The 13,526-nt window shown below is 36.5% G+C and overlaps 1 protein-coding gene across 1 annotated transcript in view; it reads left to right on the top strand.

Annotated features, from left to right (window-relative positions):
• LOC124407862 (DNA-dependent protein kinase catalytic subunit-like) overlaps nt 1-11,483 on the top strand; it is a 56,859-nt gene extending 45,376 nt beyond the window's left edge. Inside the window, exons 13-17 of the mRNA XM_046884415.1 lie at nt 364-3,845; nt 5,222-5,753; nt 7,420-10,378; nt 10,828-11,042; nt 11,117-11,483. Coding sequence (XP_046740371.1) covers nt 364-3,845; nt 5,222-5,753; nt 7,420-10,378; nt 10,828-11,042; nt 11,117-11,194 — 7,266 coding nt within the window. The 3' untranslated portion in view covers nt 11,195-11,483. The remainder of the gene's footprint in view (nt 1-363; nt 3,846-5,221; nt 5,754-7,419; nt 10,379-10,827; nt 11,043-11,116) is intronic.
• The last annotated feature ends 2,043 nt before the right edge of the window (nt 11,484-13,526 follow it).

Raw genomic sequence — 13,526 nt, 5'->3', positions numbered from 1 at the left:
AATTTGAAAAACAACCGTGACCCGGTGAAAAAAGTTAGATTATTGACAAAAAAAAACTCGGCCATAATCTTTTGTCATAATTGAGGACGTGTCCAAATCTCGTTTTCATTGTTGACACTGTTGTATGGTGACCTCCAATGTCTGCTCCACAAGTGATGACAGTATGCGTTATCGAACATTTATGGTTTATGTTGCTACTTTGCCCCCCCCCCCCCCCCCCCCCCCCACACCGCCCATCGCTGCGTACCATATAAAAATCGGTGAACAAGTGAACAATGCGCTTAAGAAGTAGCCATGCTCCAGAGCTACAGTCATCAATCATCAATAAGTTAGTACCTAAATCTATATTTTATTACTTTTCAGCCAAGTATGGTCATAGCCTTGGTAAATATAGTCAACTCAAGAACAGAATTAATTCATGAGAATTCAACAACTGTACTCCACGGAGAATATTTCATGAATTTATTTGGATCTACGATTTTTCGAAATCTCTTGAAACACACAACCAGAAGCATAGACACATTATTAAGCGATTCATTGAGGGGGGAGTTCAAAGTTGTTCTTGTAATACTGGAAGACTTATTGATCTATGTTAAGAATAATAAAAAAAGGTGCGAAGAATTTCTGGAAAATTTGGAAGAGGAACTTGTAAACAGATTTCCTGTTTTTCGTTATCTGACGAGTCACGATGAAAAGAAGGTAAAGGTGATAAACTTGTACGCGGTGCTAGTACAACTTTCAAAGAAACCATCTGAGATTTGCAAGAAATCAAATGCATTATATTCCTGGATAATACAACAGCTGATGAGCTATTTGGATTTACAATATAAAACCCAGATCTTGACGAGCTTTTTACCTTGCATCATGGATGAAACTACTCAAAATCAACACGAATTCACACGCTGCTTGTATAAAATAAAAGATGATTATTATCCAGCCAATATGAACGATCTCGTGGAAGGTAGTTTGCAACATTCTACAATAATTGCATCATTTCAAACGCTGTTGTACTATTTACCATCACTCAAATCAGTCACATTTTTTGATTGTGTGATGCACATTACTATTGGTCATGTTGGATATCTCTGGGATGATTATTCATACAAATACTTGACTGCCTACTTTAGTGAGATATCCGCGGAAGATTCACAAAAATCTCTGATGATTTTGCACAAATATTTTATGAGTACAAGCAACTTTGAATCGAGATTAGAAATCCTGAAGAAACTGCTTCTCAAGTGTATTTATTTCTGTAAGCCTAATGCCATCGAACAGTTTTATGAACAAATCATCAAAGAAATATACAAGCTGATATCACAAAACCTTGCCGGTGATGATTCCGATTTGAAGAATTTAATAGTTTCTAAGATTGGGTGTTACAATATGCTCGAAATTATGTTTGCAAAAGTCCCACTACAGAAAATAACCAGCGCCAATAGTAAAATCGTGGAAAATGCGATTGAAAAAGTAGAGACGGGTAAGGAATTATTTCAGGAACTGATTGTGAATGTCTTGGGTGTTCGAAAATTGAAGTCGAGTAATCCTGATCACAAAGAATTAATGCGCCTCCTCCACTGCGCAGCATACAATTGCTCGATAGCCATTGTGAGTTTGAAATGTGAAGAAAATTTTTACATTCTGCCATTTGCCGAGAATAAATCAAAAGGCCAATTGATATGGGAGAACATTATTGATACAAATAGAAAATATCAGTTTACGCAAGATTTCAAAGAAATACCCAAAGAACACAGGAAGTTAATAAACATTAAAAAACAGTCTAGTGTAAATAAAATACACAGTTATTCAACTGTTGAGAGTTATAACCTAATTGCATCAACATTGAATGAAGATTTATCCTGCTTTGATTTGTATCGATCTGATCTGAAATCTAATACCACTTCAGCAAGCGTAGACAATGAAGACATGATGTCTCTGACCTTTGAGATCGACGATTTTAATAACCATGAATGTATGGCACCCATATGTGGACTTATCACCCACATGATATCAACAAACATTTTCAATTTACCAAATGATGGTGATAATATATCGATGCCAAAGTGGATGCAGTATTTTCATTCGTCTCTGAGTTCTGCAACGGTATACAATGTGAAGTTTTTTATGGTCAAAATTATTATAAATTTACAGAAGGTGTTTAAGCCATATGGAAAATCCTTTATCGATCCACTGTTGAAGTTTCTCATTCTACACTTCCAAACTTATCGCATTATGAATTATGTGATCAAGGATATCCTAATTTTGCTAGTGGACTGGCAGAGTATAGCTATTCCATCCAGAAATGGTGAAAAACGCTTAGCTCAGAATTTGTTGGAATTGATAATAAAAAATGCGGATAGTCATCAAAGACACATATACAAATACAATATTGAATTAATCAGCATGATTATTGAAGCATGGCAATCTTGTTTAGATGTTCCTGAAAATATTCTTCGTATTTCAGAAACATCCCCTAAATTTAAAGTTCGAATGATCCTGATTTTTCTGTACAACAAGAAACAAGAATCATTAGCATCGAGATCTGAGATTTTGATATACTTGAACGAGTTATTAGAAAACCAGGACGAAGAAATTGTTTTACACGTGTGCAACGCATTCGGATTAATTCTAGATTATTTTGAATCTATCGATGAGAATGAGAAAAAAGGTCAGATCATCAGTAATATACAAAGTTCAATAATCCATAAATCACATGAAAATCATAACAAATATGTCAAATGTATCCACGCAATACATAATTTCTATCCAAATATTATTAATTATTGTTTTCAAAACTTGACATCCCACTTTTTCAAAGTTGACGTATCTAATAAAGGAAAATGTCTTGAGCTAATTTTATCAGCCCTGCCAAAGTTCACTGAAACAGAAATCATGACAGAGTTAGGATCCATGAAGTTTCAAGATATCCTAAAAAATAAAATCGAAACCTGTCAAAACGTTGCTCTCAGAATGGTTGGAAAAATGCTGGATATTCTAAGTCCATCAAACTACTTGCCAATGGCTCGATTAATAGTTCCATATTCAAGAAATGATTCTACAGAGCAGAGAGAAATAGTTATGAACATTTTTATAGCTATATATAAAAAGTACAACGATAATATTGAAGACAATAACGCAGTGATGGAGTTGAAAGCTTTAAGCCAACGCACCTTAATGATGGGACTGTTGGACCCAAATGAGACCTTACAGAAGAAACTTTTACAATTTTGGTCGGAAGATGGAAATGTACCAGACAAGTGCAATGAAAGGATGCTACAAATATTCAATATGTATGATATCGACCTGGAATCAACGTATTTACCAATTGTATCATTGTTAATGTTGCATCTTGTTAGTAAAGACCCTGGATTTGAAAAGAAGATGTTTGAACCTTTAAGCAACTGCAGATTCGAAGATTATCAAGTGACGATACCACGACGCTCAGAGCACACCGGATTAATAGTACCACTATTTACGTCATCTTTCGTTAACCGTATCAGCCAATATTATTCACAGTCGAATCCAATATTTACTCGTTTTAATCAATCTTTGAATCAAAGTTTATTTCTACTAGCTTCGCAATCCTTACAGTTTAAGCAAACTGTAGGTGAAGATGGATCTTTTTCTAATCCCTTTGGCGGAACTCCGAATAACGAATTGACTGACTCAAGAACAGATGTTGAAAGAATTCCACCACCTTCGAAAAATATAAAGTCTCGAAGGTTCTTACAAAACACCACGTATGCAAACCACAATTTTCGGCAGGTACCAAGTACAAAAGATTCGCACCGAAACGAAAGGTTGAAGGGCGAAATAGATAACCAGCAGGGTAGCATCAAAATGTACAGGTAAGCAGGATCTGCGTAGAAGTAATAACATTTGTAATTCCTTCCAGCATATAAAATATGGGGTAAAGTAAGGAGGGATGCCGAACTTTTCAGAAGAAGTTCGTAATTCTAACGAAAATAAATATAAAAATACTACTGAATTCGTGAATATTTTCTGAACTACAACTTATTATTGAGAACCATTGAAATAACTTTCATTTCAATATAAAATGTGAGGTAAGAAACAGTCAAAAGCGGCATCTCATGCAGACCTCGTGGACAGGTAGTTTCCCACGTTAATAGCGCCAGTACTATCTACCATTATAATTGATCATGACCTCCACTCCCTCTTTAGAAGCCAATCGGTATGATGTCAAGTACTCTAGGCAATCCTTTAACTTGGTTATGACACCAAGGTCTGTCACACCACAGTCCAATCTTTTATTTATCGATCCCTGCTTCCATTTCACTGTTGATTGGGTGAGGCAGGAAGTTGAGTTTGAGTAATCCATCCCCCAAACGTAGTTGCTCAAGCTATCTATTAATCCAATCCTACTTTTCTTGTGTAAAGCATTCTTCCTCCGCTGCAAAATGGATCGCTCAACGTACAGCTCACTCCTTCGTAAAACATACTCTTTGGCGCATTTACCGTTTTCCTGAATTGCCATTGCAATATTTTCGGCTTGACGTGTTACCCGACCTGTTATCGATTTTACAACTTTTTCCCGCTAGTTTTAGGAACAATTAGTTCACGACTTTAAAGATAAATGCGATTATACACATATTATAATAGAAGTCTCTGTCTCTGAAAAAAGTTTTCCAAATTTTTTAGGATCGTTCTTGTTACAGTCTATCATAGTCTTGTAATATTCTTTTTCTTTTTCCATATCAATTTAACTGTTGCATTTCTTTCATTTTAAACTGTTTCCAGTTATCATCCGTTCCCTCATGAATTGCTTCTCTGTATGCATTATGCCTTTTATCTGCCGCCCTTCTTATCTAACAGGTGTACCACCTGTAATTGCAGGTTTGTATTTGCAAATACAAGATCTATAGTTTCCGGCTATCCTGCGTTATTTTCATTGGCTCGTTTACGTACTGTTTCATCCCTAAGTTTAACATTTCTAATATTAATTGTTAACCACAGTTTGAGGACCGTAGGAACTTAATCAAACTGTGACAATCGCGATAACTGTGACATTGACAGGGGTTTTAATATAAACGTACTCCGTACGTGATATTTTGGGGAGACAAAACCAAATATATCTTTTCAACTCCGTATAATTGCACACAATGGAAATACACCACATGCGGCATTTCTCTCTACTCTACCCTATATTATAAATCAATTCTTTACCTTGTATCGGAAATTCATCAATATTTCATTCATATTACAGAAAATATAGGATCGGGGATTTTCCAGACACTGAAATTACACATTCCAGTTTAATAAAACCATTGCAAGAATTAGTCAAGAATGATCAAATCATTGCCAAAGATTTAACAGTGGCATTATTTTGTTCGATGTTGAAAGAAATGTCGGTGGATCAAAAAAAGGCATTTCTTCAAAAACTTTCTCCAAGTTTGGAAGGCATTCTCGAAAATAGCCAGAGTTCTAAACCTCTTATTGCAACTATATTCGAAATAGTATTGAATTTGGATGAAATTCAGGTGAATCCGAATTTGATAGCTAGAGTATCAAAGTCTTCTGGACTATTACCTCTGGGTGCACTTCTGTTGGAAGAAAAAATTATTCTTGGCGACATGCAAGAAAAAACAGAACCTATACCGAAAAGATCCAAATATGAAGTTCAAATTTGTGATGCAGAGAACGACTGGCTGCAATTAGCAAGTATATACAAATGTATGAATGATTATGACATCGTACAGAGTATATTCGGATGTGAGAAATTTGGAAAAGAATTACAGGTAATCAAAATTAATTATTAAATTGATTCTTAGACTTTTTCTAAGAATCTTACGTATTAAAAAGTTCAAATAATTAATTTGTATTGTGCAGCATTCCTGTACAAACTGTTTATCGTATAATTATGTAACATGTATTCATCTGAAACAAAAATAAGTATTTTAAGACATTTTGTCTCATAAGCCTTTTCTAAGGATATTAACCTCAGGTTTGCTTTATTATCGATCTGAGAGTGATAGAAATTCTAATAGTAGTCAAATCCGTCTGGCGAGACTGCGATGAGAGCATAACTCTCACGTTTTCTCGACGATTAAGAGAATCTTATTGAAAAAGAGTATATTTTTTCTTAATTGTTTCAAGAAATTGAATGAGCCGTAGGCAATTCCAAAGTAATCTAAATTATACGTCACGTCTCGATTAATAATACCTCGTTTATGATAAGTGACTTAACCTAAGACTCAGTTTCCACGACAACGCTATACACTGCCATCTAGCGCGAAAGTTGGGTCCACTTCTGTTTACACGAATGCTGATCGGGAGTCCAGTACAGGTTAGGGTATGTAAGCTTGTATTTAGGAAGGTATAGAGCAGCCATTCTGCCCCGGTTACCCAAGATTCCTTGCGTGGCGGGAATCCCGTGTCATTTGTAGGAGACGACACCGTTGTTTACCCACCAAACTGTCAGCTGCGAGTTCAAAAACTATCAACCATTTGATAAAAACGGAAATGTGTTTTTTTTTTTACTAAATTTTATGAATGCACTTCGTAAAGAATGCATTGAAAACTCAGCAACTTTCAAAAAAAAAGTAGTTGAGGTAGGGGAAGACAGTTTCCAGAGTCATCTTGCGGTAGAAATCTTAACACTAGTGATCTCGGATGATCAAAGCCGCGCATTGTATCTTGGGTACTTGGGGCATTTATCCATACCTTCCTATATATTACGGTAGGGTATGCGAAAAAGAGATCTGACTAGGCACGAGGTAAGCCTTCTGAGAAGTGTTTACAGCACGTGACCTTTATGCCACCTAAATGACTTAGGTCAAATTGGAAGCATAGCCTACGGCCTAAGTGATGGACTTAAATTAGCTCAATAACTAATGTGCTTAATCAGCTGCACTTTGTACATATTTAATCTATCAATGAATATAATTGTTCTGTTTTTTTCACTAATAAATTTAACGCCCCTTCGCTCCTGCCAAAATAATTTGAAAAGACGAAGTTTGTATATTACTAACTTAGATACTGGAAAATGCTATCCATTTCTCTTGAAACCAGACATTTTTATAAATCAGTTCAATTTTGAAATTTTTGCGATGATAGAGGCAATTTTAAATACACTAGAACTCCATTCGTAGCAACTTTGGTTATTCGACATCCGTGGTGAATCAAATTTCTTTAAAAAACCATCATGCAAATATTACAGCGTAAACGTGACTTCACTTTGACATGAGAAGTCAGTTTCCATTTTAAGTCTAGACACGATCTGATGAATTACACAGGCTGACTTTTACTTTACATTCTGTGCCACAAAAAATTTCGAATTAAATGATAATTGTTAATTGGTACAGTGTGGTTGAGTTCATACGAAGTGCTCCATACAATTCTAGTCTATCTAAAAATAGATTGTGTTTTTCCTATCCGTTTCAAGATACAGTTTTCACATTTCAGGAAGCATCTTTGGCCCAAGCTGCTGGCAACTGGAGCACAGCAAGGATTTTTTATGAAAACGCTTTTGATATAAATGAAGGTCTGGTTAGAAGCTATTGCCAAGAATCATTATTCACATGTCTAGCGTATCTTTCGGATTGGGGAAAAATTAATCAACTTATCGAAATAGAACTGGGTGGAAATTTCGATGCCCTTTGGCACGGGAGAATAAACGAAAATTGGATGGCTTCTTGGGCATTGCAAGCACAGATCCATAAAATGGTAGAAAATGATCATAGCGACGCTTTTGCAAATTCTTTGACAGATTGGGTGAATACCAAGGACAAATTGGTTCAATTAAAAAAGTCTTACGGCGAAGAAACAGCAATATTTTATATCGCTCAAAATCCAGAATTTTCGGAGAACTGCTTGACGCATGCTTTAGAGAACTTAAGAGAGCAATGGCAACACTTAAATCCACTGTATTACGAACACAAGATAACTAACTATCTCAAATTGCGAGGGTTGAGTGACATAAAAACGTATCTAAAATGCATCAAAGACAAAAAACAGCTCACCCAAAATGTACAATACATACTTACCGCTTGGAATAACAACATGCCATCAAATCAGGATAACCTACTGCTGTGGGACAAACATATTGCTTACAGATTATATTTTCTTGGGTTATTAAAACAACTGTTCGAAGCTCAAGAATCAAATGAAACAAATCAAACGCTTGAAAAATTGAATAATGCAATTGTCAAACATTGCTTAAATGTCGTAAATGCAGCATACAGTCAGTGCAATAGGAATTTCATGAAGAAATATTTAAAACAATCCGAACCATTCCAAACAGATGACAATTCAAGCCTTCACAAGGAATGGCAGTGTACACTAGCGATTTATAAATATCTGTGCTATTTAGATTATAAAACCCCAGAGAAGAAAGTCGAAGCTTTTGTTAATTCTTGGGAAGTATTACATAAACTCGATACTGACAATTGCTGTGATGCAAAAGTGCAAATAGATATCAGACAGCATATCAGCAGCCTGGTGATTGAGCTGCAAAAGTTAATAATCAAAGATGAACCGATCGGTAAAATTTTACTGGGAAACCTACAAAAATTGGAGTATCTACCTATCGTGTGCGAAAAAGAGAATATTGTCAAACAGTTGAGTGATTACTGTTTGAATAACATGAAAAAATGTTACGACTTGGCTGATGCCAAACACAAAGCAAAGTGCTATTTAACAGTTTCTGTGTATTGTCATTCTGTTGGTAGTTATTCCGGAGGTACGCTGGAACTGTCTGAAGAATTTGTGCACTCAACTCTCAGCGCAATGAGCTATGGTTCGCTTGAAGCCAGTCAATACTTTCCGTGTTTGCTGAATCTAGACTATTCCCAAAACTCTAATCTAAAACAAATATTTGAGTGTGTAAGTGCGAAAGTCGAGACATGGATGTTTCTCAAATGGCAAGCGCAAGTGTTGTCATATGTTGGAACACCTATATGTTCGCTTATTACTCCTTTATTATTGAGACTTGCCGAAATGTATCCCAATTCCTTTATTTACACTTTTCGAATGGCAAAAAAAATGAACAAATCTTCTCTGAATGATCCAATCATTGATAAGTTGACTCAAATTCTCTCGGGAAACAATGACTTGGAATTAATTCTGGAAGCCATGGAATACGTTGTACAACCCGAGCTATACTTAAAGCAGCATTTGATTGAATTGAAAGTCAACATTATGAAAATCGATGTTAATGTGGCAATAAATAATTTATTATCTACGATTTATCCAACCATAAAAGACTCCAACAAAACTTTGCTCCGGGGAGATGTCTACAAGGTCATAGCTGGATTTGAAAAAAAAATAAAGGAACTTCCACAAAAGGATGGTCAAGAATTGTCGTTACAGATTAAACGGATAATGAAAGACTTGGACAAAATGCTTGAGTATCGTATAAAAAGTACCTGTAAGGTACCGCTCAGATCTTACAGCCCATTATTGCATGCATTTAATGGAGAGAACGTCGAAATCCCAGGACAGTATGCTGATGATAGAAGACCTACGCCTCAATACCATACACGAATTGTAAAGATAAATCCCGAAGTGACAATTTTGACATCACTCCGTAAACCGATCAAGATTAGTATACTAGGTAACAATGGAAAGAATTTCGACTTTCTCGTTAAATTTGGTGAAGATCTAAGAACAGACGAAAGAATAGAGCAACTATTTATGTTGATGAACAAAATTTTACAAACAGACACAGCTTGTAGGCAACGTCAGTTATCTATTAAGACTTACCTACCGTTTCCCTTGACCGGTTTGCTTGGACTGATTCAATGGGTCAAAACAACCAGCTCGTTGAACGAGATTATTGACGCGGTACTAACGGACCATCAAAGAACAGAACGAGAAAAAATTCGGAGGTCCTACGAAGAATGGATGAGTGATCCTCGTAGTAAAAAATACAGCAGACAGGAAGTTACAGAAAAATTTAATTACTACAAAAACAGAATTGACTGGGACATCCTCCGGAATGCATTCAAAAGATTGAGTTCGTCATCTGAGACTTTTTTCGCACTGCGTTACAACTTCATCACTTCTTATGCAACAATGTGCATCGCTCAATGGATCTTGGGAATTGGTGATAGAAACCTATCTAACACTTTGATATCTTGTGCGTCAGGAAAAGCATTAGGCATCGATTTTGGATATAGTTTTGATGCTGCAGTAGATTCATCAGTACCAGAACTAATGCCATTCAGATTGACTCCTCAAATTCTTGGGCTTTTACAACCATTCAATGAAAACGGATTATTAAAAATTACAATGATGAATGTTTTACGGGCATTAAAATACGGAAAAGACCCACTTCTTGCGTGCATGGATATTTTCATAAAAGAACCATCGTTGAATTGGTTGGCAAGGCAGAAAACACAGGATAAAGAATATACAGATTCAGGTTTGTATATTACATATCTGACGTTATAATCGGATTTATAGTAGTCGCTTGATGGTGTTGGATTTTGTGAAAATTTTTGACGAATCGCTTACCATGATGTATAATAACATATTCACTGCAAATAGTTTTTCTGTGTACGAGCAGCCTTTGGTTAACATTTACCTATAAGAAAATTCTACATTCTCATATTTTCTAATACAGTTCCCCCGATCATTAATATTATTAGACTACGTTATACTGTCTTCTGCTTCTTCATTAGTTTTTACAGCACATATACCTATTACGTCATGAGTTATTTATTATTTTGCGATTCCTAATTTTCCAAGCCTTACCAGTGATCTCGAAATTTTCACAAAATTAAGTAACGATTTAAACAGATAAATATTATGGTACACGTGTATCGCTTTATGTACGTATAAGACTTCTCTGAAAGAGCAGTCTTCTTTTAGATGTCACGTGGTACCCAAAGAAGAAGATAAGCATCGTGATGGATAAATTAAATGGAGTTAAACCATCTAAGCTTACTCTCCTACAGATAAAGGAGCGATATGGGACTACAGAATATTTTAACGAATACATTGATATTGTAAATGGTACTGACAATGGTTTGCAAACAAGAGTACGATCGAAGAAGGATGATGAAAATTTGAACATCGAGAAACAGGTCATTTTATTATTATTACATTATTTACTGTAGTTGAAACTGAAAAACAATGTATGACGTGGGAAACATTTCAGGTCGAATGCTTATTGGACCAGGCCACGGATCCTAATATCTTGGCTCGTACATTTTATGGTTGGGAACCGTGGATGTGATTGATTTACTGCATACCTCATTGCGTATTTTGCGACTGCCTGAACCCCTTTATCTGCGTTGAGAAAAAGTTGCAGACCTTTAGGGAAACAAAAGCAGGTTGTTTTTCAACCCGCTTCAGTTTGTTATGAATGTACCACAGGTCGCTGGGTACTGTTAACAAAGATCCAGGCATAGATGTTGAAAAACTTGACTATTGTCAATATGTCATTTACATACGAAAATCATGTTTTCGTTCATGTAATCGACCTTATTATAGGCTACTACAGATTAATACTTTAATATTGAATGCGACAAGAAATTTGTTCTTGGTTTTATATTCAGATGTATCTAGAAAATAAATATAACGATCGCAAGAAGGTTTTTGCTCTTGAGTATGTGACAGAGTTTGGGGAAGTACAACCCTTCTGAGTTGAAGGCCTGTCACCCGCCTTTTTTCCACTCCCAGGTAGTCGGGGAGATTTTCCTAGCATACCGGTGGGTGCTTCTGGTGCTCAATCTCCATTGTTTTGAAACCCTTTCTAATCATGCTCTTTCCTTGTACGTTAGGCATTCGGCGATTTTACCGATGCATTCCAGCGGCAGCGTCGGTCCCTCTTTCAATGTTACTCCGGGCAAAGGGTCGTTTTCAAAACTTAGCATCTTGTGGCGCGTCGCAGCGGGTAACGTGTTTGCCTCCTCCCACTTGTCTCCGAACTTGGTGGTGAGTTTCCGTTTATGCAGTTTCACAGTTCCTATTCCTTGCAGCGCCCGAGTTGCCTCTTCTTCCGTAGCAAAGTTAATGAAGGCTTTGTTCCGCTTTCATCGTCCTGGTATAACTACGATGGCTCCTGGATGGTGATCGGCGAATAGCCTCCTCAGGTGTTTTGGCTTGACGTTTAGGACCAGCCCGCTGGCAAACAGCCTCCTCAATGATCTGGGTTTTTGCTCGCTTGCCTCAACCCCCATGCACGTACTCGCGCTGGTGCTGCCCATCGTGTTATCTGTTGAGTTATATAAATTTCCGGACAATTTGTTTTGAAAAATAGGCACTCGCACTATCATCACTACTCTTCCGGCATGGTGTTCATTGTCGATGGTAGCGATTTTAGCCAACTCCCGTGGTTTGAGTTCATGGTGTGCTGTTGGAAGTTTGAGTTTATCCTGTATTTCTGTGATTTCATCGTATACTTCTTTCAATTGTACTGGATTTAGCAATGACTTATGGATTTTTCCCTGCCCAGCCAGCTCTATTGCTTCTATCACTTCCTCTATCCGCTTAATACAATTCCTGAGGGATTCATCTATTTGCGTGACGTATGTCCACATTTCCAGCTCGAATTTTTCCTATTCTACCTTCTTGTTTAGCTGCTTCATGGAAACTATCAACTGGTTTGTTTTATCCCTATTCTTATTCATCTCATCCAGGTTCGCGTTCGTTTTCCTGTACACTTCGTGAAACTCGCTCGCAACTATGTATGTTTGATTTTTTCTAAACTCTGGTTAATTCACATAAGCTCCTGTAGATTGTGTTAATTTCAGAATTTAATTATTCCTCCTCATCTTCAGTCCATTCATCAGTCGACCAACCATTTTCCGAGTCTGTGACGTATCCAAGGTTTCGGAGAAAGTGGGGCGGCAGGACTTATAATATACTTGATAAATCTGTAACCCAAGAGAAGTTTTCACTTATTAAAATGATGGACATAGAAAAAGGGTGGAAGAAGCTAGAATTTTATTTGAATGTAGTGCTACTGTTATGGTCTGGGTTGACTGATGACCAAACCACTTCCAAAAATATAACGCTTGGCTCGGACTAGTTCTCCCGAATGGTGAATTATTTGAATTTCGATGTCGTTTTCCCTCTTGGTTGAACCGACTTTGATAGTAAAATGGTCACTTACCTTTAGCTGGTGACTGTTGATTCGGGCTATGTGGGTGGCTCTGCGTGTTCGGCCGGTGGTGAGATCGGTATAAAATTACTGATCGTTTAACTCATATTATGCGTTGAAGGTAATTAATTGTTTAACTCGTGATGTAGGTTTAACACACGAATATTTGTTTATTCAATTTAGGTTTAACACACGAGTATTTGTTTATTCAATTTAAGTTTAAAGAAAATGCTTATAATGGTTTTGATTATAAAAAGATGAAAGATTTAAATGTAAAGTCACGGAATTCCCTTTTTGCACTTTGGTTTGTTGAAATAAATAAAATAAAAGACCTTTTGAATTTCTAACAGATTCTCTGGCCTGATTGATCCGTCTAAAACTGAGAGAACGATTTCTTGTTGAAGACTGTTAATAACTGAGAAGATATATTAGAAAAATGAAGCCTGAGAATGAGACTTGAGAA

Source organism: Diprion similis, chromosome 7, assembly GCF_021155765.1.
Source record: "Diprion similis isolate iyDipSimi1 chromosome 7, iyDipSimi1.1, whole genome shotgun sequence".
NCBI lineage: Eukaryota > Metazoa > Arthropoda > Insecta > Hymenoptera > Diprionidae > Diprion > Diprion similis.
The sequence above is the reverse complement of the archived record's forward strand: the minus strand, read 5'-3'. Positions and strand labels throughout refer to the sequence as shown.